The sequence below is a fragment of the Polypterus senegalus genome, chromosome 8 (genome assembly GCF_016835505.1).
Source record: "Polypterus senegalus isolate Bchr_013 chromosome 8, ASM1683550v1, whole genome shotgun sequence".
NCBI lineage: Eukaryota > Metazoa > Chordata > Cladistia > Polypteriformes > Polypteridae > Polypterus > Polypterus senegalus.
In genome coordinates this window covers 182,580,018-182,605,302 of record NC_053161.1, presented here as the reverse complement: position 1 = coordinate 182,605,302, position 25,285 = coordinate 182,580,018, and the positions used below count along the sequence as shown (strand labels likewise).

The following is a 25,285-nucleotide window of genomic DNA, read 5'->3' as shown; positions in this document are numbered from 1 at the left end:
TATATTGTAAATAGTTCTATATGTAATACGTATTTTATTAAAACAAAATTAGGCGCATGGTGGAGGCTGTAGGGGCTTTGGTGAGAAGCCATTTGTATGACGCTCTGTTCTTTCTTTTGTTTGTGGAAAAGGAAAAAGGATGTAAACTTCTATGTCTCCTCCATGTTGATTTGTTTTTGACACAACACTTATTAGGATGGATTTGAGTCGGTTACATGTGCTTACTGTCCAGGCAGGAGTGAACCTCACTCTTTAGTCAGGACAGTTCAGTTGTACTTCTCTCCGGTGGGAATTCTGGTGCTTCTCTGAAGTGTACTGCTCTGACAGATTTGTTTGCCACGTTCCAAAGAGCAATATGGCTTCTCTTTGAGATTAATTTCTAACAATAGTTTAGTTTGCTTACTTTTCAGGACAGGACTGAACCTCATTCTTAAGTCCTGAAGGGTTCTTGTTTTTCTGGACTGATTTTTGAACTGCTACTGTTTTTATTCTGTTGTGAACTCTTGTGTGTCTCTGAAGACTGAATATACGTGAAAACTGTTTACCACATTGATTACAGCAATATGGCTTCTCTCCGGTGTGAACTCTTGTGTGTCGCCGAAGTTTGCACATCTCTGAAAACTGTTTACCACATTCATCACAGCAATATATCTTCTCTCCAGTGTGAACTCTCATGTGTTTCAGTAGACTGCCCATCTCTGAAAACTGTTTGCAACATTCACTACAGCGATATGGCTTCTCTCCGGTGTGAACTCTCGTGTGTTTCTGTAGACTGCCCGTCTCTGAAAACTGTTTACCACATTCATTACAGCAATATGGCTTCTCTCCCGTGTGAACTCTCATGTGTGTCTGAAGAGCACTCTTTTTAGGGAATTCTCTGCCACATTCCACACAGCAGTGATCTTTCTTTCCTGTGTAAAATTTAAAACAAAAAAAATGTGCTTATTTTCAATTCGCTGCCTTATTATCAACATTAACTCACATTGAATACATGATGGCTGAAATTAGGAACAACCTTTGATCAGCATAAGCAATTATAAAACTTTTGTTGTACTTGGAAAACACACTTAATTTGTTAATTTTGTTAGCCACATGTATAAAACTTCCTAATGCTCGGTAACATATACAAAAGCTGTTTCTTATGCAAAAGTTAGGATTTATTAAACTAGAGCTTGCCATTTAAATTGGTTCAAAGTTACCTCAAGTTTTGAGCATTTGTAAGTCCCATACAGGCTTTATTTATTTGTGGTGGCAATTTAGCAACTCAAGGTGGAAAAACGAAGAACTGAATAGAAAATCTCATTTCATTACACATTTCACATTCTGATGTTTGACAGGCTACACAAAGAGTGAGTTTTGATGTATCACAATGACATTTTGGCTAATAATTATGACTGAATTCTAAGCCGATTTAAACTCCCTACTGTCATCATCTTTGAAGTGTGTGCTGAACTGCAGCCTTCCTTACAGAGACCATCATGCAGAAATCACACAATCCCTTTTCTCTTGCAGTTCTTAACAGCTGTGGCTTATTCAGCGATGGCGGCTTTTCAGTGTAAACTGCCTAACTGGTGAGGAATCTCTCAGTCACCCTGAGCCACGTAATGCCATCTGTATGGGATGGTATACTTAAGACGGTAGAGAGTGTCACAATCTTGACACAGAGTCATAGAAAGGTTTGGGGCAGCCACCCATATAATTGATTTCCTGGTGGCAATAGTCATTTTAAAATGAATACTGCACTGATGTGCACATAACCAAGTCGAAGACAGAATTGAGGGAATATGGAAAAAGTACAGACTTTTACAGGGGAAAACAGGAAGTGAGATCATAGGGGTCGGGTTCATGGTCTTCACCCATTGGTTCGCGCTCGTACGTGACATCATAGGGGCCGGAGACAGCAAGGTCTCCATCCATAGGCTCAGTCCCGGAAGTGACGTCAAGAGAGCCAGGTGGAATCTCCTGTGAATGGTCTACAGAAAAGGGAGAGAAAGAGTCTGTGCACTCTACCACATCCTGGCATGCCTCGGAACTGCCTTTACTCAAGCCTTTAAGCTGCCTACCATGCGCACGTGTGTGACAAGAGATACATGCAATATCGTTACCATCAGGCTGTGCAAGTTGTGATCAAAATTAAATCTGCAGCAATGTCTTCGGTCTTCAGCAGTGGTGAACTTACTTGCCTACAATTCCCTTTATGATTACTGAGCTCACCAGTGTGTTATCTCTTGTTATTGATATCCCAGACAGTTGAATTGGGTAATCTTAAGGTTATCCAATGTCTCTAATGATTTCATTATTACTTTCCAGCATCTTTGACTTTCATTGACACAGCTCTTGCCATCATTTGGAACAATGACAACTACAGAGACCAAAGGTAGTCTGTAGGTAGGAGTAAGCTGAGGTGTCTTAGGCCTGCAAGACTAAAGCAATTAAACACACCCGAGGAATCACAAATACCTCTGGCACCAATTGTTCCAAACATTACGGTGACCTGAAATGGGAGGACGATTCAGAAAAAGTGTTGTCATTTCTACAAGGTGTGAATGAAATGTTTGCAAATCCCCTTAAATGAAACTCAGTAATTTGTATTTTAATTACATCTGAATTATTTAATTTGTAATTTTAAATGGTGGATTAAAGGAGTAAATGCAAGAAGAATGTTTCATTGTCTCAGCCATTGTGAAGGTTACTATATAAAACAGAAATCCATGCCAAGCATGAAAAGCGCACCTTCAATAATTAGAATGTGTCCTGACATTTATCCACACTTGAACTAAAACCACTTGACACGAAAACAAACAACAAAATGTCTTCTTTCATTCACCAAAGCAAAAAAGAGCAATGGATGAGTGATGCCTCAGTGCACAGGCCTACAGAAGCTGCAGTGACATTGGAGAAAAATTAGAAGATGAGAAAACCGAGGAAAAGCACAGCTGTTTTTGTTTCAGCTCTACAGGGGAGTGACAGGTGACACCAGGACTGGCAACCTTTGTGACACGCTGGTGACATTTATGCTCACCATTATAATGTTAAAGGGTATCTACTGTCAGGACTTATTTATGTTGAGTAAGCTAAAATTTCCCAGGTTTTGCTGTCAATTTGATCCAATGTGTGTGTTCATGTATGTAATTATTATCTCTGTTATGGCTGCAAACATCAAGCAGTCCAAGCCTGCACTCAATGAAGAGCGCTATAAAGTAGAAATGCAACTGAATTAAACAGTAGTGTTACACAAATTAATCAGTCTTAAATTAAAAATGCCCAGTTTTTGCTGTTTATTATGAAATCGGCTTGTAGTTGGTTGACTGGTCTACCGATTTCATGATATGAAATATACTGCTCAAAAGAATTAAAGGAACACTTTTTAATCAAAGTATAGCATAAAGTCAATGAAACTTATGGGATATCAATCTGGTCAGTTAAGTAGCAGAGGGGGTTGTTAATCAGTTTCAGCTGCTGTGGTGTTAATGAAATTAACAACAGATGCACTAGAGGGGCAACAATGAGATGACCCCCAAAACAGGAATGGTTTAACAGGTGGAGGCCACTGACATTTTTCCCTCCTCATCTTTTCTGACTGTTTCTTCACTAGTTTTGCATTTGGCTACAGTCAGTGTCACTACTGGTAGCATGAGGCGATACCTGGACCCTACAGAGGTTGCACAGGTAGTCCAACTTCTCCAGGAAGGCACATCAATACGTGTCATTAACAGAACGTTTGCTGTGTCCCCCTGCACTGTCTCAAGGGAATGGAGGAGATTCTAGGAGACAAGCAGTTACTCTAGGAGAGCTGGAGAGGGCCATAGAAGGTCCATAACCCATCAGCAGGACCAGTATCTGCTCCTTTGGCCAAGGAGGAACAGGATGAGCACTGCCAGAGCCCTACAAAATGACCTCCAGCAGGCCACTGGTGTGAATGTCTCTGACCAAACAACCAGAAAGACTTCATGAGGGTGACCCAAGGGCCCCATGTCCTCTAATGGGCCCTGAGCTCGCTGCCCAGCAGCATGCAGCTCGATTGGCATTCGCCATAGAATACCAGAATTGGCAGATGCACCACTGGTGCCCTGTGCTTTTTACAGATGAGAGCAGGTTCACCCTGAGCACGTGACAGAAGTGAAAGGGTCTGGAGAAGCCATGGAGAACATTATGCTGCCTGTAACATCATTCAGCATGAGCAGTTTGGTGGTGGGTTAATGATTGTCTGGGGAGGCATATTAATGGAGGGTCACACAGACCGCTACAGGCTTGACAAAGGCACCTTGGCTGCCATTGGGTATCAGGATGAAATCCTTGGACCCATTGTCAGAACCTATGCTGGTACAGTGGCTCCTGGTGCACAACAATTCCTGGCCTCATGTGGTGAGAGTATGCAGGCAGTTCCTGGAGGATGAAGGAATTGATACCATTGACTGGCCACCACACTTTCCTGGCCTAAATCCAATAGAACACCTCTGGGACATTATGTTTTGGTCCATCCAATGCCACCAGGTTGCACCTCAGACTGTCCAGGAGCTCAGTGATGCCCTGGTCCAGATCTGGGAGGAGATCCCCCACAACACCATCTGTCATCTCATTAGAAGCATGCACCGATGTTGTCAGGCATGTATACAAGAACACAGGAGTCATACAAAGTGCTGCGTACAATTTTGAGTTGCTGCAATTAAATTTTGGCAAAATGGACTAGCCTGTCACATAATTTTTTCACTCTGATTTTTGGGGCGTCTTTGAATTCAGGGCTCTGTAGGTTGATCATTTTCATTTCCATCAAACGATGTGGCATCCTTTCGTTCCTAACACATTACCCAGTCTATATCAGTATAGATATCCAGGAGGATTTCTTTTTCCCATTGAGATCTGATGTGTTTTCAAAGTGTTCCTTTAATTTTTTTCAGCAGTTTATGTTAAGGTGAGGACACGCGCAGCACTGACAGAGTGCACAGATTGGAAAAAGATGCTGAAAATAACTCCTATTTCGAAATATCTTAAAAAAGACAACACACAATCAAGTGCATTTCTGGATACATTACAGATACCACAAATACAGTAGATACTCTCAGTGCAGAAGAACTGGATAAACCTCTGGCGCTACCAAAAATAGTAGATGCTATAAAGTCACTTCAGAGCGGGAAAGCAGCAGGCCCTGATGGCTAACCTGTAGAATTTAATAAGAAATTCTCCACTCAGCTAACTACCTTCTTAATAGCAACATTTACTGAAGCCAGAGACAATCAAATTCTACCTCAAACATTTCACCAAGCATTAATCACCATCTTACCTAAGCAAGATAAGAACTTATTACAGTGTGCATCATACAGGCAAATTTCACTTATGAATAATTATGTTAAGATACTCTCAAAAATCATAGCAAGAAGGATGGAGAAAGTGCTGCCTTCGGTTATTTCACAAGAACAAACTGGATTTATTAAAGGTAGACATTTAGCTTCCAATCTTCGACTCCTGCTTAATGTAATATGTTTACCAGCAAAGTCAAACACCCCAGAGATGATATTATCGTTGGATGCAGAAAAAGCATTTGACATGATTGAATGGAACTACCTTATCACTACATTAGAGATATTTGGGTTTGGCCCCAACATTTGTGCATGGATCAGACTACTGTATAACAATCCAGAAGCTTCAGTTTGTATTAACAACATTTGTTCAGAGTACTTTAGACTAGAACGTGGTACCAGATAAGGATGCCCCTTGTAACCATTGCTATTTGCAATCGCCATTAAGCCACTGGCAGTTCACTGTCGAATTGCTGATCAGATAAAGGGGATTATCAGAGAAGGACTGGAACAGAAAATTTCTCTATATGCAGATGATATGGTACTGTATATATCAGACCCACAAAATATTGTGCCTGCAGTCTTAACAGCACTTACAGAATTTCATAAGATCTCTGGTCTCAGAATTAATTTAAATAAAAGTGTACTCTTTCCAGTGAATTCTCAAGCATACAATATTAGATTGGACACCTTCCCTTTTATCATTGCAGATCAGTCTAAATACCTAGGGGTAAATATCACAAGTAAACATAAAGCTCTTTGTCAACAAAATTTTGCCATTTGTATGGAAAAAATTAAGCAAGACTTGCATAGATGGTCAACTCTTCATCTCACTCTAGCTGGAAGAATTAATGTTGTTAAGATGATTATCCTTCCTAAGCTTCTATTTTTATATCAAAATATTCCAATATACATCAATAAATCATTTTTAAGCAATCAGATTCAACCATAACCTCATTTATTTGGAACTCAAAACATCCATGCATCTAAAGAGCGACCCTACAAAGACCTAAGGCAGAAAGAAGGTGGCATGGATCTACATAACCTTCAGTTTTACTACTGGGCAGCAAACATACAAGCTATTAAAACCCAAACATGGACAGAAATGGATGAAAATACACAGGCTTGGCCCGCAATATAAATAAAATCCCGCAGTACTTCTTTATATTCCCTGCTTTGTTATCCTAATAAATGCAAGTTAGTGCTTCACTCACTCAGAATATGGAACCAATGTAGGAAGCATTTTAAGATGGAGAATCTTGTATCTGTGGCACCTCTGCATGAGAACCACCTTTTTCAACCCTCACAAACAAATGCAGTTTTTAATATCTGGAAAACATTTGGGATTAAATCACTTAGAGATCTTTATATAGACAACATATTTGCATCCTATGAACAATTACATTCCAAATGTAACTTTCCAGCAACACATTTCTTTCACTATCTTCAAATTAGAACCTTTGTTAAACAGCACCTGCTCAATTTTCCTCATCTTGCACTAACCAAAATATTGGTTATTTTCGAGGACTCAGACAGTATTTCTGCAATATATAGAATTATTTTAAAGTCCCTACCTTTCAAAGATACAAGAAGACAATGGAAAAAAAGATCTCTCACTCAACATATCAGAAAAGGAGTGGAAAGTAGCAATGCAGAGAATCAACTTGAGCTCCATATTCACAAAGCATACAATTAGTCAACTCAAAATTATATATCGAGCACATCTGTCTTGTTTAAAACTGTTCAAAATGTTCCCAGGGCAAGATCCAACCTGCGAATGCTACACTCAAGTTCCAGCTTCACTGGGTCACATGTTTTGGGCCAGCACCAAATTAACATCCTTCTGGACAAAAAAAATTTAAGTGCCTTTCAGACAGCCTTGGTGTCACAATCCCTCCTAATCAACTAATAGCTGTGTTTGGTGGGCTCACAGAGTGGTTTAAAGTGGAGAAGGACAAACTGATTTCCTTCACAAGGAGAGAAGGCAGGAAGTAGGGAGGAGAAAGTCAGTGCATGAACAAGTGAATGTGCTCATAGTAGAGAACACCTACAGCGGAGCAGTGAGCCTGGGTGTTTGGCAAGCACCCCAGAGGCAGGCAGTAGTGGTCGCTCCAGCTGAGCATTATTGAGGAGCGGGAGTGACCGGAAGGAGGATGGCTCGCCACATAAGGCGAGTAAGGCAGTGGTAGTCGGGACGTGAACACACATGTTCATCGTGAGCGCCCATGTCACAGATAGGTGAAGCCCACCGGATCCAGGGATCAGCGAGGTGAACAGACCAACAGGAGAAGGCAGAAAGAAGGTCAGCTGCAAGTAGGGTGGCTCCCCTGGTACATAGGCATAAGATGGGAGAAGCAGTGGAGTCACCAGTAGAAAGGCATTGTTTTAACCTCGTTTTTGAAGGATTTATTTATTGTTTTTAACCTCCACAATTCACAGTGTTTTATTGGATTATTTATTTGAAGATTTTTGAGAAACGCTGCACTTATTTATTTGAACACTGCTTTGATTTTGATTGTTGTTTTAATAAAGCGCTTTGCACTTTTTGCACCATTCCCTTGTTACATTGTTGTGCCTCACTCTCCAGCTCATCGGTGACATTACCGACGGTGTCGGGTTCAAGAGCTCCCGAAAGACAGAAGGGGGCATGGAGCAGAATCCACATCGGCACAATAACTCATACCTCGACATCCCTAGAATTAGCCTAATCACTCTTCACTGGACTTGTCTGCCTCTGCTAGGTCTGTTTTGTAGCCTGGAGACTAAAACTGCACACAGTACTCCAGATGAGGCCTGTGGTGTTTTATAAAACCTCTGCATAACCTCCTGTGACTTGTACTCCACACATCAGGGCGCTAAATAACCTGACATTCTCTTAGCCTTTTTAATGACTTCTGAACTCTCTAGGAGTCGGTAATGATGACTTCACTACAACTCATAAATCCTTCTCATAAGACTTTCCATTGTGTGTACAAACCATACATTTTTAGTTACTACATGTAATACTTTGCATTTACTTAAATTAAATTTCATCTTCAACAAATCTGCCCAAGCCTGTGCACTGTCAAAACCCCTCTATTGTGATGAATCAACAGATTCTCAATTATCTGCCATATCCACCTACCTTGGCATCATCTATAAACTTAACCAACTTGTTTTATTCCTATCCAAATCATTTATATATTATGATGCTCGATATTGAGAGGCTGTTCTCTTGCGCTCAGCCACATCTTAAGCTATCACACAGGAAATTGTAGGGGTCTTTGTGTGTGTGTAGGCATCCCTAAAGAAGTCCTTACAGACCAAAAGACGTCTTTCACGTCAGAAAGCATTTAGGGAAATGGCCAAGTTACTTAAAATAAAGCATTTAAAGTCCTCGGTGTATCATCCACAAACTGATGGTCTAGTAGAGAGATTTAATCAGACTCTCAAACAAATGCTTTGCAAGGTGGTCAGCAGGGACAGGGTTCTCTCCTTTTGAATTGTTATAAGGATGACAACCTCTGGGAATATTGGATATTTTAAAAGAAGGGTGGGAAGAAGAGGCTCTTCCCTCTACCAATATATAGAATATATCGCGCAGTTTAAGATAGATTTGGGAAAATTCGACCGATATTAAAAAGCCACTGTCATAGAGATGAGTCACAGACATCATAAACGTTTGGGACAGCCATCCATATATTGTTTCTCGTCTGCAAAATTGAAATAAATTGAAAAGAGATGTTCACAGGTTTGAGTCCAAAATAGTTTGGATATGATGGAGTTAAGATGGCAGCTTTAAAGGCAGGTAAGGGAAATGACATCATCAGACCCGGAACCGGAAGTTTTGTCATCATTGGTGCCAGTACCCTGCAGGATTTTCCATGCAGAGCCATTGAGAGAGACAGTCAGCACACCCTGCTGCCCCCTGGTCTGCCGTGGTATTTCTATCATTTAGGCTATTCATCCAACCATCCATTATCCAACCTGCTCTATCCTAACTACAAGGCCACGGGGGATTGCTGGAGCTACTCCCAGCCAACACAGGGTGCAAGGCAGGAAACAAACCTCGGGCAGGGCGCCAGCCCACTGTAGGTAGGCCATTCAGCTGTCTCCCAATCACACGTGTCTGACAATATATTTATATAGCAGTGGCCCTCACACTGGCCCTTGTAGGACACCACTCTTATAATCACTCAGTTCTGATAGTGTTCCTCACACCATAACCCTCTGCTTCCTGTGTATAGCCAATTCGGCACACCACACTGTGAACTTTCACTTCTTTTAGTTTAGTGGCACCTTATCAGATACTTTCTGAAAGTCCAGATAAATAATATCATCTGTTCCACTTTGATCATATCCTTTGGTTGGTTCCTCATAGATTTCCAGCATGTTAGTAAAATACAACCTCCCTCATTTGAATCCATGCTGACTGTTTAGTAAAACTCCTGTTCTTACCATGTGTCACTCAATCTTTTCCTTAATAATTAATTTCATTTATTTCCTGTGATTCAAGTTAAGCTTACTGACCTGTTGATACTTCAGTTTTCCCAATCACCCTTTCTATATTACATTTTTCAGTTCATAAAAATTGTCCCACTGTGCAGTGACTACTATAAACTATCCATCAGAGGATTATATATACTGTATATTTACTAAACTCTAATAACATTTACTAATAACATCTGGTCCTGGTGATTTGTTTGATTTCAACCAATTCAATCTGCATAGCATTTGTCTCTCTACAATTTCCAAATCCCTCAGTACCTCCTGTGTTATTGCAGTTCATGTCAAGAGGCCATTTTTAAAATAAATAATCGCTGTACTTACGTCTTAGCTAGGGAGCGTGGTGTTGTGTGGCTGAAGCAGTTCCTGGGGAATTCGTGATGTGGCCGTTTCTCACCTTAGTGCACAGGTGAGAAACCGTCCACATCCACAATGCTCCCAGGAGCTGCTGATTGCCACAGCTGCCACGTCCTCATCATAAGTAGAAGTGCGTGGCGGCTAGGCTAGGAGAGGGAAGAGAAATGAAAGAAAGAAATGGAGGTTGCAGGAGTGTGGAAGAAAAGCAGGAAGCAGTGAAAAGAAAGCCAGTGTGTGTTAGAGAGAGAGAGATAGTAAGTGAGCGCTCACAGGCAGCTGGACAGTGAGGCCTAGCAGGGTGTTTGGCTGACACACGAGGGCCATAGGTAGTGGTCGCTTCCGCTGAGCATTTTATGAAGAGCGGGAGTAACGGAAAGAAAGATGGCTGGCCTCGTAAGGCTGAGAAGAACGCGGGAGTTGGAAGGCTTGGAAGATGAATTTCGTGGTGTGAGCATCCTGGTTGTTAGGGAAGCCAAGTCTCGGTCTGGAGGGAGCGGAACCGAAGCCAGGGATTGGGAAGCCTCCAGATCAGTAGTGGAAAGAAGGTCAGCTGCAGGTAGGGCGACTCTCCTGTTGCGGGGCTCATATGGGAGAAGCAGAGGAGCTGTCAGTTAAAAGAAGACACCGGCTTTGTGTTTTTAAAGGAATGCTTACAGCACTGTTTTAACCTCGTCGTTTTAAAGGATTTATTTATTGTTTTAAACTCCACTTCACACCTGTTTTATGGATTATTTATTTATTGAAGATTTAAAGCACTGCAATATTTATTTGGCCACTGTTACGGTTTTGATGGTTTAAATAAAAGCCCTTTGCACTTTTTGAACAATCCCCTTGCTATGTTGTGCCTCACTGCCGGGCACATCGGTAACATTACTGACGTTGACGGGTTCAAGGGCTCCCAGTAGCAAGATGGGAGCGTGGAGCAGAACCACATAGTCACACCTCCTTAACACTAGAATTACCAGAGCCTACGAAAAAACTCGTAATTCCGTCCCACCTTAAATCGCGTCTTAAATCCCTTCACACCTCTCCGCCAGCGCCCTTTGTCTTCTAAATGTGCTGATAAAGAGAAGCTACGAGCAGCCGGCTATTCCATCCCCCCACCAATTTAGAACATGCACGAACTTCTCTCAGCTCAGGCCTTGATTGAGTATCTGGGAGTGAAGTGGAGTTTTAGAGTGGAAATTATAGATCGTTGTTTGGAACACACGCATTTCATGTCTATTCCGTTTCTACAGTAATCTGTGTCAACACATTGTTAAAACAGAAAGTTTTTTTATATTCTAGTAGTAGATGACAAAATGTAGGCATAAACTATATAATGTATGAAGCCTGAAGTCCAAATAGCAAAGAAACATTTTCACAAGAATAACACAATTGCGCTTTTATTCAAAAATATAACTACAGAAACAAAAAGCCGCCTTAACATGCGACATTGACACCAGTTTATTGTAACTGACTCCGTGGCTCAATAGACTCAGTCCCCGCTTGGGAATCGAGGGGTCACGAGTTCGATCCTGCGCCCCTCCGTTTTGAGAAGTAAACTGCTCTTAGTCTTACTGTTTTAGAATAAAAGCATACATTTGATTTCAGTCTGTAACAGCCGGTGCAATTTATGATCCTTGTAAAGGTTAGCTTTTTTTTAATTCACTTTTCATTCTCTCAGTCGCGTTCAGAATCAATCCATACAACCCCATCTGACACGGCTGTTTTCACTAAAGACGCGCTATAGCTCTGCAGTGTACCACAATGCATACTAACGAGACCCCCCCGGGTTCTGACACACAAACGCTAGCGAAGTTGCCTTCTTCGTATCTCACCGTCACTTGCTTTTCTTTTTATTCAGTTTTATTGAGTGTTCCTGCCAGTCCCCGCATGTTGCTGTATGCTGTTTCTTTTGTACTCCAGGACATGCAGAGGAAAGAATGGTAAAGACCAGTAACTTCGGCGCTAAATGCAATCAGCAGACACTCCCCATCTGCCCGTGTTGTTCAAACACAGGGACATATATTGGTGTAAAAGTATAACAAAAGTGCACTTTTATTCAAGTGCACTTTTTCCATCGCCTTTTCCTGTAAGAAGCAGTGTACACACTTCTCTCTATGCTGTGGTTTCTATTACACATCTGAAAGAAAGAGACAATACATGTGAAAATATCCAGCATACAGCAACATGCGGGGACTGGCAGGAACACTCAATAAAACTGAATAAAAATAAAATCAAGTGACGGTGAGATACGAAGAAGGCAGCTTCGTCAGCGTCTGTGTGTCAGAACCCTTTTTTGGTGCGTTAGTATGCATGGTGGTACAACGCAGACCTATAGCGCGTCTGTATTCTGTTTCTTTTGTACTCCAGGGCGCGCGAGGAGAGAATAGTAAAGAGCAGTAAGTTCGGCGCTATATGCAATCATCAGACACTCCCCACCTGCCCGTTGTTTTGCTATACTTTTCAATACTTTTATACTGCTCAAACGGGCATGCTCAAAAAATACACGTGTAATGCCACGAAAAGTGCACGCAGACACTTCATTTCGCAAACAAAACAAGTGCACTTTTATTTAAAACTACCTGTATAACCGAAGAAAAAAGAAAGCAAGTTACAGTAGGCGATTGATACGACAGCTTGCATGGTGCAATGCAAAGAAGTGCAGATTTTCATTCCGTACTATATAAAATAATCACATTCAAATATTAACAGTTCCCACACACCCAAGGACCGTCCTTCCTACATTCACGACACATGTACTTGTTGCCGTGGACACAACTCTCTGTGCTATGGTTCCTATTACACTGAATGAGCACCTGACACTGTACTTTCTTTTCTCGGGGAAGGTCCCGCATCAGAGAATTTCCAGTTCCTGCATAAATTCACACCCGATCTGACGCTGTTCGTTTTCAAATAATATTGCATTAGTGCGATGATATTTTCACATGTATTGTCTCTTTCTTTCAGGTGTGTAATAGAAACCACAGCATAGAGAGAAGTGTATACATTGCTTCTTACAGGAAAAGGCGATGGAAAAAGTGCACTTGAATAAAAGTGCACTTTTGTTATACTTTTACACCAATATATGTTCCTGTGTTTGAGCGACATGGGCAGATGGGGAGTATCTGATTATTGCATATAGCGCCGAAGTTACTGCTCTTTACCATTCTTTCCTCTGCATGTCCTGGAGTACAAAAGAAAAGCATACAGCAGCATGCGGGGACTGGCAGGAACACTCAATAAAACTGAATAAAAAGAAAATCAAGTGACAGTGAGATACGAAGAAGGCAGTTTCGCCAGCGTTTTTGTGTCAGAACCCGGTTGGTGGGTCGGGGGGGGCGTTAGTACGCATCGTGGTACACTGCAGAGCTATAGCGCGTCTTTAGTGAAAACAGCCGTGTCATATGGGGCTGTATGGATTGATTCTGAACGCGACAGAGAATGAAAAGTGAATTAAATAAAAGCTAACCTTTACAAGGATCATAAATTGCACCGGCTGTTACAGACTGAAATCAAATGTACTGTATACTTTTATTCTAAAATAGTAAGACTAACAGCAGTTTACTTCTCAAAACGGAGTAGTGCAGGATCGAACTCGTGACCTTTTGATTCCAAGGCGAGAACTGATCCAATTGCACCATGGAGGCAGTTATAATAAACTGCTGTCAATGTCGCATGTTAAAGCGGCTTTTTGTTTCTGCAGTTATTTTTGAATAAAAGCGCAATTGTTGTGTTATATTTGAAACTTTTATGAAAATGTTTCTTTGCTATTTGGACTTCAGGCTTCATACATCATATAGTTTATGCCTACATTTTGTCATCTACTACTAGAATATAAAAAACGTTTCTGTTTTAACAATGTGTTGACACAGATTACTGTCGAAACGGAACAGACATGAAATGCGTGTGTTCCAAATAACAATCTACTATTTCCACTCTAAAACTCCACTTCACTCCCAGATACTCAATCAAGGCATGAGCTGGGAGAAGTTCGTGCACATTCTAAATTGGTGGGGGGATGGAATAGCCGGCTGCTCCTAGCTTCTATTTATCAGCACATTTAGAAGACAAAGGGCGCTGGCAGAGAGGTGTGAAGGGATTTAAGAAGCAGTTTAAGGTGGGACGGAATTACGAGTTTTTTCGTAGGCTCTGGTAATTCAAGTGTTAATGATTTAAGAATGTCAACATGTCAGTCTAAGTTGTTTCTCCAATCCACTACTTCAATTGTAAATTCAAAGGTTTGACATTTCATCCAAATACTTCTGTAAGGATGTCACAAGAACCTTAGAAGAACTGAATAGATGTGTAAAGCTGGCAAATGTGATAAAAGAATTTTTGAAGACCTGGATGTCCATCAATGCATAGAGATCCATACTGTCTAAGAATATGGAGGAAACTCACTACTAGAAAGGGCAACCCATAAAGATCACAGCATGAAAGCAGAGATGAACAGGAACCCAGACAGGCAGAGCAAAGTGCCTGCAGAAGTCTCCGGGACTTGAGAAAGTTTCTGTCCTTGTGTTCTTATGGAGAAAAGCATAAGAATGTAGTTTACAGAAGGGCAACACCAAGGAGATCAACACAATCTAGCAAAACCATCACTGCACATCTTAAAACTTGTAAAAGATCATCACAATGTTCCAGAACAGACAATGTTCTATGAATGAATGAGACAAAAGTTGAAGTCTTTGGTCAAAACATGCAACACCATGCTTGGAGGTAACACAAAAGTGGACATTAATACTAAAGACTCAAGGTGAATAAAGCATTATGGGTTGGCCTGCATGTTCTTCATGGCCTGGAACAAGCCTTAGCTTAACAAAAATTGAGTTATGACACAGGAAAATGAGCCCAAACACAGGAAAAAATCAAAAACAGAAAGGGTTAAACATACGGTAATTGGTGTTCTGGAATGGCCAGTAAGAGACACGAGATGCTGTGGCCTGACCTAAAGAGAACTGATCAGAAAAGGGCTCACAGGGATGAAGGAACTGAAAAGTATTTGAATGAAGGAATGGGTTAAAATTCATTGCTGATCAGTAGCTACAAAATGTTTTGGAGGTCATAACTGTTAAAGAAGGGTCAACCAATCTGTAAAGACAGGAGGGTCATGGAGTGGACTGTGAATGTTTAAATGATGTGTTCAGGACTGAGAAGAAGCCATCCAAATGTTTGTGTTATTACAGTAGTTTAGGACAACTGAGGCCGTCTGTAATCAGAGCTTAGTTGAAGATCGGACTACATTGTTAAGAGGAATTAATATGGATACCCAGGAAATTCCAGAGGGATCAATATCTTTGTCTTGCTCTTGGAAATTTGTATAGCACTCTTTATCGAGGATAGGCTGAGGACTTCTGCATAAAGTCACTATAATGGAAGAATAGCAAACTGCTAAACCTTACATAACAATAGATAAAATCCCAAACTATATCTAAACACAATATAAAATAAAGTATTTTCACTCTATTTCTAAGTTTCTCGTAAAAATCACAAGATCCAACTTTTGAAGCTTATAAACCCGAACCTAAATCTTACTCATTTTTATTTTGCACTTACTTTTTCCAGACTTCTTTGAAGGTGGTTGCTTATTTTTCTGAGCTCTAACAGCTGTAGTTTTCTCAGCCCTCTTTGGTTCAGACTCTAATGATTCAGACTTCACATTGATAGAACGCTCTGGAGATGAAAAGTGTCTGCTCTGAGAAGAGTCTAACCTGGTCACCACTCCATTTTGACACCCATCATGATGGTTGTCTTCTTTTACACTGTCCAGCTTTGTATGGTTATGTGTCTCAATACTGACAGATTTCTCTTCAGGTTCATCTTTAATGGCCACTGGCTGCAGTTCACTGTCCTCCTCCTTGATGCTCAGACGTTCCTGTTTAAGGCAGATGGATCCCCACTCACAGTCCTCCTCCTTAATATTCACAGTTTTCTCCATGATATTTGCGTCCACAACACAGGTGTCCTGTTTCACATCTACTGAGATGTTCCAGCAAACAGCAGCTTTTTCTTTTTCTCTGTGAAAAGAACAAGAATCAACTTCATTAAAATTTCATCACTTATGTCTAAAGACACTTGAATATCATTTTAGAACAGGCTTTATGTTATGGTTTATGTAAAGTTAGACAGTTTGTAACATGCTGACAGTAACTCATTGCTCTTCGTTTCAGATTATCAGAATCTTGGCAGTGGAGTGAAGGTCCAACAGACTCTGAAACAAGACGACCATCTTACACAGTTGTGGGTCAGTAGTATTCACTACTTGAATTAAACATACAGTGCTGCTGGGGTCCCAGAATTGTCTTATCAGTTTATATTAATAAAAATAATACATTTTATTTAATAGGCTCCTTAATTAGCACTCAAGGTTACCTTACAATGAAGTTAAACAACATTAGTAAAATTAAAAGAAGAGAATTATAAATCAAAAAGAAATAATTAGCAAACAAACAAAGATAACTGGAAGTAACAGTGCAAAACTCATAATTGGTATGCCAGTTTGAAAAGATAAGTTTTGAGGGTAGTTTTAAAATGTATTATTGAATCGAGCTGACAATTATGAGAGGGAAGAGAATTCCTGAGTTGAAGAGCACTATGAGAGACGCTCGAGCTTCGTAGCACTGAATCTGATGTGTGGTACAGAAAGTTGAGCTGCAGATGAGGATCTGAGTGAGCGAGAGGAGTGTCAGTCTGTAGGAGATCAGTGAGGTTGTGAAGAGCTTTCAGTGTTAAGAGCAGTGTTTAGTATTGTATTCTGTAGTTAACAGGGAGCCAGTGAAGTTTAAAGAGAATCGGTGTAATATGTTCAGTGGATTTAGAACAGCAGGTTATTATCCTGGAAGCAGAATTTTGAATAAGTTGTAAGCAATGGATACATTTTTGTGGTATGCCAGATAGAATAGCATTACAGTAATCTATACGTGAGGTGACTCGGGCATTAACTAATACTTTAGTACTGTGTTGCGCAAGAACAAGTCTACAAATGTTTCAGAGGGAAGAAGGCAGTCCGAGAAATGTTACTTTTATGGGAGAAATAATTTAATAAAAATAATAATTATTATTATTCTTATGTAATAATTGTCAATAATAGTTTATAAATGGCTATAAATAACTGCATTTAAATGATTCACCAAAATCTATTGTATGTAAATGATATTGATGAAGGTTTGTACAAGTAAGCGCACAGGATTGTGTTAAGAAACAGAAAAGTCTGGAGGGAGGAGATGAAAGAGGAACTTAACTTTGCTGAAATGCGCAGCTGCAACAGGAGAAGACAAGCAAGTGAAATAAGGGGTTTGTTAGCTTAGGCTGACAGGTGTAACTGATGGTGCGGAAATTCTATTTCTGTCAGTAGGTTTGACAAACCGTTTCAATTCATTAAAGGCCACCAGAACCCTCTTTACCCACTGAATCAATCATAACTTTTGATTGTGCTATCAGATTTAATAAAACCACCTTGTTGTCACTAAATGTTTTCAAGTGCATTGTTCTGTTAAACTGTGACCATCCCTTCTCCATTAGTAAATAGCTGATTGACCTGACTTAAGCTCCTTAACTGCACCGCCATAACAGGGATGGATGTGTGTCGTGTTAAAAGGAAAAAATGTTTTAACTACATAAGAAAGGGCAGAGCAGGCTCTTTTCAATTAGAAGGCAGCGTTCCTTCAATGTGGGAGGTGACATAATTCACATCTTCTATCACATTCTGATGACCAATGTGATTTTCTACTTTGTGGTGTGCTGAGCTGTGTACATCATATCAAGAGAGGCCGACTGAATGAACAGGCTATTTAAAATGGCAAGATCAGTCATGGGACACACCCTGGACCCCATAGAGTTCATAGCTGAGGAGAGGATTAAAACAAAACTGAGAGCCATTATGAACAATGCAGGACATCCTCTCTCTCTCTCACACAGTAAAATGGAGTTCTTTCAAATCATTCTGCATAAGTGTGTCAAGAAACACAATGGTGCTCCTTTATCCCAACAGTAATATGTCTGCTAATGTCTCATGCTGACTGTGACAGCCAATTCAGAACATTTCTTTCCTTTTATTTTTTTCCTTCATAGTCATTCTGGTGTGTGTTCAGACCAAAGTGTGTGTGTATGTTTGTTTACTTATTTATCTACCTTTTTTATATTTTCTGTAACTTCTACCTTGTGACAAATAAAGTTCCACTGAGTCAATTCTATCTATTACTGATCACAGGATTTGCTTAATCTGTTTGTTTAAATTGATGCAAATGTTTTTAATTTTATTGGTTACAACTTCAGAAGAGTGACTTTGATACAATACGTATGTAACTTGAGCCTGTTAGTGAGGGAGATCGTGGTGGTCAGCTTAATAATTAGGGAGTTTGGTCACAGGTGGACACACAGCTGACATCGCCGAGTGCAGGTGAGACTTGTGCTGGTATTTCTTAAGAGGGCAGCATTTCGTGTTTGAGGTGATTACTGTGCTATGAGAAAGACACCCACCGTTTGGACTGACTGAGGTGGCAGGAGAGGAAAACATTTGAGATGATGGTGGTTTTTAAATAGATTTTATGATTTTGAGTTTACTTTGTTTTGGGGGGTAGATCTTGCTGATTGAGATCAAAAGCTGGTGCTGTGATCGTCTCAATGAGTACTGAAGAGGTAAATCTTAGCCCTACTTAATAATTAATCCACAAATCGATTGGTGAAAATCGATATTTTTTATGTTATGTTTAACAGTGGCTGTTGTTTTCTGCTGGTCAGTTGAAGGTGGCATTTGGAGTTGTAAATCAATCTGCACCACTTTCTCCCTAATCTTTGTCAAATGAGCTTGGACTGTAGGAATACACGGTAAATAATCAAAATGTAGAGTAGGAGGTGGTGATTGTATGACTGGATGATGTGAAGAAGAAAATGGACTTGAAAACGTGAAGTGAACTGAAGACACACACACTGATTCGAGTAAAGTCCGACGCTGGGCTGGAGGTCGTGCTGCTCGCCCCTCACTTAAATCAGTGCAGTAACTCTGAATTGAGCGAATGAGAACTTACACATCCATAAAACGTTATCTCCAAATCCTGAGCACTTATCTTTGTTTGTCACTCCGTGTTCAAATTCTTAATGTGAATAATTTTCAGCAAAACATCGCACTCTCAAATAACCTTACAGTTTTTACATAACTAAATATGAATCTATGAATCAATTTACACTCATCGCAATATTTTAACAATTGTTGTAATGTTAATTTACCCATTCTTAGAGATTTAAAATGTTGAACTTGATGTATTTTACACGCCACACACCCTAATAATACACATTTTACAGGCTCTAGCTGATTATGTGATCAACACACTCCAGACTGGTGCTGCCTTGTCTTGAACTGTGTATAATTTAACCTAAAATGCCCAATCCCGATGCGTGTTAATATCATTTCTTCTCTTCTTGTTCTGCCCCCTTTTCCTATGAATCTCACTCTGCTTTCTACTCTGTACATATGCCTTCCCTTACTGTCAGTGTCCCAAATGATTTGCCACATCTCATCGATTTTTATTCGCGTCAGTCTGTTAACTTCAAATTTGCTGAATTTTAATTCTATTTCAATAATAGAAGATGTTTAGCTGCTTTTACTGCCAAATCATCAACAATTTTGTTTCCTTTGACTCCTTTATGTGCTGGGACCCATAAAAAACTACCATATCAACTCAAATGCTCTAATTTATATAAAATTTGAAGTACTGTGGCATATCAGTTTGAATTCGCTCTGCTATACAGTTTAAGCAAAAGAAGATTATGAGGTGACATAATTGAAGTGTTTAAAATTTTGAAGGGAATAAGCGCAGTGGATCAAGACGGTTATTTTAAAATGAGTTCATCAAGAACATGGGGACACAGATGGAAACTTGTTTTCCAAAACTAAATTTTGCATTAACATTAGAAATTTTTTCTTTACACAAAGAACGATAGACACTTGGAATGAGCTACCAAGTAGTGTGGAAGACAGTAAGATGTTAGGGACTTTCAAAACTCAACCTGATGTTATTTTTGAAGAAATAAGTGGACAGGACTGGCGCTTCGTTGGGCTGAATGGCCTGTTCTCGTCTAGAGTGTTCTAATGTTCTCCACAGCAAATTTTAAAGATGTCCTTCCCGCAGTATATGAGAGAGGCTGAGAGACACAGCGCAGATCAGTCACAGGCACACACAGACACACACAGGGGAGACTCCAAGGTGAGCGCTGTTAGTATTCATTGATCCAAACTCTGTAGCTGAAATACTGTACTGTGTATGTAAAGTGTAATGTGACTAAAAGTATGTGCTGCACAACTAAATACAGCTGTCATTCAACATGAAACAGCGCCTGGACATCACTTTACATGCCTTGTGGTGAAAAGAAAACATGGCAAGTTTTATGGAGGTTGACATTAAAGGTTCACTTGAGAGCTAAAGCTAAAGAGCAGTGCAGATTAACACAGCTCTCTATGTGAATACAAGGTGGTGCAACTCTGGACATGTAAAAATCAAATTCTCCACTTGCTACAAACTGTTGGCCGTAAGTGTGCATCCCTATTAGCCCATCATTGTTGTTATTGTTTACATCCCTCCTCGAAAGAACATGGAGATAGCAGGTGATATCATCCATTCTGTTGTGAGTAAATTACAAACATAACACCCTGAGGCGTTTGTGCTAATCTCTGGAGATTTAACCATGTGACGCTGGACAAAACATTACCTGCCTTCTCCCTGTATGTGGATTGTAACACCTGAGGAAATAGGACTATTGACCTACTGTATGCAAAAGTTAAAGATGCATACAGAGCCACCCCGCTGCCTGCGCTTGGGAAAGCAGATCATAACCTGGTTCTGCTTCAGCCTCACTACAAACCAAGAGTGAGGGAGCTACCTACAACCACACGCTCATTCAGAAAGTGGTCCCCTGAGGCAGAGCAGGATCTGAGAGACTGCTTTGGAATTACGGACTGGGGTATTCTGCAGGGATCACATAGTGAGAACATTGAGGAGGTTGTTGACTGCACTACTGACTACATCAACTTCTGTATGAACATTGTAGTTCTAGTAAGAACAGTACGCTGCTATGCTAACAACAAGCCATGGATTACAAGTGACATTAAGGGCCTTTTGAACCAGAAGAAAAGGGCTTTTAAAGGCGGTGATCAGCATGAGCTAAAGCGTATGCAGAAGGAACTCCGAGTCCAGCTCTGGGCGGCGAAGGAGCAGTACAGGAGAAAGCTGGAGCAGAAGTTACAGAATAAAAGCATGAAGTGTGGGATGGGATGAAGATCATCACTGGCTGTGGCTCGAAGCGGGGTGCCACCATCGAGAGAGACATGGAGAGAGCAAATCAGATGAACAACTTTAACAGGTTTGAACACCATAACTCACTCTCACCTCAGAGTACTGCACCCTCCACCCATGCTTTCTATGGATACCAGCATAGGAGAGAGTTTCCCCCCACCCACAATTACAGCAGCCCAGGTATGCAGAGAGATGAGGAAACTTTGTGCCAGCAAAGCAATGGGTCCAGATGGAGTATCACCACAAATACTGAAGGCCTGTGTGTTGGAGCTGGGGAGTCCTCCACAGCGCATCTTTATGTCGAGCCTGGAACAAGGGAGAGTTCCGAGGCTTTGGAAAACATCTTGCATCACCCCAGTCCCAAAGGTATAATGTCCTGCTGAGCTGAATGACTTCCGGCCTGTCGCTCTGACGTCACATGTGATGAAGACCATGGAGCGGCTGCTGCTTCACCACCTGAGGCCACAGGTCCGCCACGCCCTCGACCCTCTACAGTTCTTATACCAGGAGAAGGTGGGAGCGGAGGATGCCATCATCTACATGCTACACCGATTCCTTTCCCACTTGGACAGAGGCAGTGGTGCTGTAAGAATTATGTTTCTAGACTTCTCTAGTGCCTTCAACACCATCCAACCTCTGCTCCTCAGGGACAAGCTGACAGAGATGGGAGTAGATTCATACCTGGTGGCATTGATCGTGGACTATCTTACAGACAGACCTCAGTGTGTGCGCCTCGGGATCTGCAGGTCTGACATTGTGGTCAGCAGCACAGGAGCGCCGCAAGGGACTGTAATTTCTGCAGTCCTGTTAAGCCTATATACATCGGACTTACAATACAACTCGGAGTCCGGCAACATGCAAAAGTTCGCAGATGACACTGCTATCGTGGGCTGCATCAGGAGTCGGCAGGAGGAAGAGTATAGGAACCTAATCAAGGACTTTGTTAAATGATGCTACTCAAACTACCTACAACTGAACACCAGCAAAACCAAGTAACTGGTGGTGGATTTTAGGAGGCCCAGGCCCCACTCGGACCCCGTGATCATCAGAGGTGACGGTGTGCAGTAGGTGCAGACCTAGAAATACCTGGGAGTGCAGCTGGATGATAAATTGGACAGGACAACCAATATTGATGCTCTGTGCAAGAGAGGAAAGAGCCGACTATACTTCGGCTGGCTGGTGTCCTTCAACATCTGCAATAAGATGCTCAGATGTTCTATCAGACGGTTGTGGGGAGCGCCCTCTTCTACGTGGTGGTGTGCTGGAGAGGCAGCATGGACACCAGGACAAACTGGTGAGGAAGGCAGGCTCTATTGTAGGCACGGAGCTGGACAGTTTGACATCTGTGGCAGAACGACGGGCACTGAGCAGGCTCCTGTCAATCATGAAGAATCCACTACATCCACTGAACAGGACATTTTATATTTAACCCTGTAGTGATATTTTCTAATTTGTATTGATATTACACACTTCGGTTGAGTTCACTGACAGACTGAAATGACAAATCAGGTAGTTGTTGGCCATTAATATTTGTTACTGGTTTGCAGTAATTTAGTTTGTTTGATACTTTAGGTCAAATATATATTATTTTATTTTACATTATATATTATACATATTATGAATTTCACAGTTAAATGTATTAAATTTTGTATCTGAGTAGTTGGAGACACTAATGACACTGGTGTCATTATAAATGAGGACTGGCCTTGGTACGACAGGCTGGTGTAAGAAATACGGGTGAGAAAATCCAAACGACAGTAGACACGATCAGATGTCTGGCCACGGGAGGTGCCGCTATTAACTAAACAGTTGGTATGACTTTGCTTTTGTAAACTCTCCTTTCCAAGTATCGAAGTAAGGATTAACTTCAAATGTAATCTGTATTTAGAAAGTACTTTAATTCATTTTGTTGTGGTTTGTAAACTTCAGTGACCAGATTTTTCTGGGGGCAACCTGGCACACCAGGCGGGGGGCCGGAGCACCCCAGAAGCCAGATAGACTTTAATAATGGAAATGCCTATTTTCGTGTTTGCTGCATCTTATTCTGTACGAGTTTCTTCCATTTGAAACAATCATATTATTAAACACAAACATATACCCATTTTCAAATTAGGGTTCTATACCATTGAATGCTATTTTTTGTGAAGTTACAGGCTAGATCTTGCCAAAAGCAGTTCATGAAAATTGACTGAAAGACACACTTTCCTGAAGAGCAAATAAACTCATTAGTGTACATTATTAGGTCAGTTACACTTGCAGGATAAACGTGCTTCATTCACAATATTGCATCCCACGTACATGTGCTACTGCTAGTGCGTGTCCTGACTTCAAAAGAAGAAACGGTAAACCAAATTCCAAAGAGGCAAGGGAAGAAGCAATGTCACTCTGCACTCTAAACTAAAGGAAAACAAAGTAAAATACAGCTGTAAGTGTAAGGAACAGGCAAGCATCCGCAAATGTTGTTGTGACTTGTGTCAAATATTCATTCATTATTAATGTATAATTTAATATAATCAGATTCACAACTACGACGAAATTTACAGAGAGTACAGTCTGCAGACTTGAGACTATACAGTAAAGTGTGTACAGCTGTACTTATTTAAAGAATAAAGAGCTAAAATTAAAGTTAAAAAAAATAAACTTTGTCAGCACTCTTAATTTTGTTTTGCAAAATAAATTGGCAAGTTTAACTCTTTTAAGTTTAAGCTTTAACTTCAGTGAAAACGGCTCACCTCAAACGCCGTATTGACGAGTTAATGACTGAATCAGGCATCAGCTCTTATATCGGGCTCAGAGCAGGAATAATAAGATAATTCTTGGCTCAGAGCGTAGCATATCCAAAACGTGTCGTATCACAAGGCATGGCCGATACCATTCGACAATGTGTCCGCTTCCGCCTTCTCGCCCTCCGTGCGTTTCCATACTACAAACAATGGCCACCAGCAGGTGTCAGACTCAGAAGAAGGTCGACTAACCGTCTGACGTCATGATGGGTAGAAAGTATGATATGGAATCAGAAAGACTGAATGGGGTCTAGGCCTCTAGGGAAAAGTATGCATTTTGTCGGAAAACACCACAGGCCGGGACATTTCCTGATCTTTCGGGGGCGCCGGGACAGGGGATCCAAAAATAGGGACTGTCCCGGGTAAATCGGGACGTGTGGTCACTGTATGGAAACAAAATTAAATACATACACTACGTCACAACATTACATACAAATACACCTTTTAAATACTCTGCATGTGTAAGTTTAACAAACATTTGAACCTCTTTATATCAAATTATCTATAATAGACTTACTTTTCCGCAAGGAAGCACAGCATTAATGCCTCAAGTGATAAGAGAAAACGACAAACTATTCTCACAACGTGCAGCAAGTAAACAAAGGAATGAATGACGTACGAAGCGTGAACTATCGCCCGGAAATATTTGAAAGAAAACTTCTACAAGTATTTCTAAGATTCTGCCACTGGAGGCCGCAATTTAACCTGACAAAGGACTTTCTGACAGTCATACTGAATTTATATTGCAGATAAATGTAACATAAACTACTGTCCAGTGTGCTTAAATGTGTGTTTTCATTTCTGATCACTGTACGCCACTTCCCTTTAAGGACAAATCACAATCAATTGTTTCAGCCGAGCAGCGCCTTACAACCATCCAACATGACAGTGTGAACCTTCATTGTTATAGATGAGAGCTTCATTGAAGTATCGTTTTTAGTTACTGTTTAGTATAATGGATGACTTACTTAACTTTTAAATCAATGTGGAAATACACACACTAACCTCTTAAATTATATAGTGAATTGCTAACATTTACAGTGTCCATTTTTGAAAGTTGTAATTTTTACTCACCCCTGTTATTATGCAT

General features: G+C 40.7%; 1 protein-coding gene across 1 annotated transcript; it reads right to left on the bottom strand.

The window, feature by feature from the left end:
- On the bottom strand, window positions 1–25,285 carry LOC120533545 (zinc finger protein 239-like). Its single transcript, XM_039760479.1, has 3 exons — window positions 25,270–25,285; window positions 15,681–16,141; window positions 1–911 (listed from the first exon to the last, which is right to left on the bottom strand). Exons 2-3 carry the CDS (start codon window positions 16,060–16,062, stop codon window positions 400–402), a joined length of 894 nt encoding a protein of 297 aa, XP_039616413.1. The 5' UTR covers window positions 16,063–16,141; window positions 25,270–25,285; the 3' UTR covers window positions 1–399.

Coding starts and splice junctions, on each gene's coding strand:
- LOC120533545 (XM_039760479.1), bottom strand. CDS start 16,062: ATGGAGAAAACTGTGAATATTAAGGAGGAGGACTGTGAGTGGGGATCC. Junction 912..15,680: donor TTCAAAGAAGTCTGGAAAAA/GTAAGTGCAAAA, acceptor AATTTTACACAG/GAAAGAAAGATCACTGCTGT.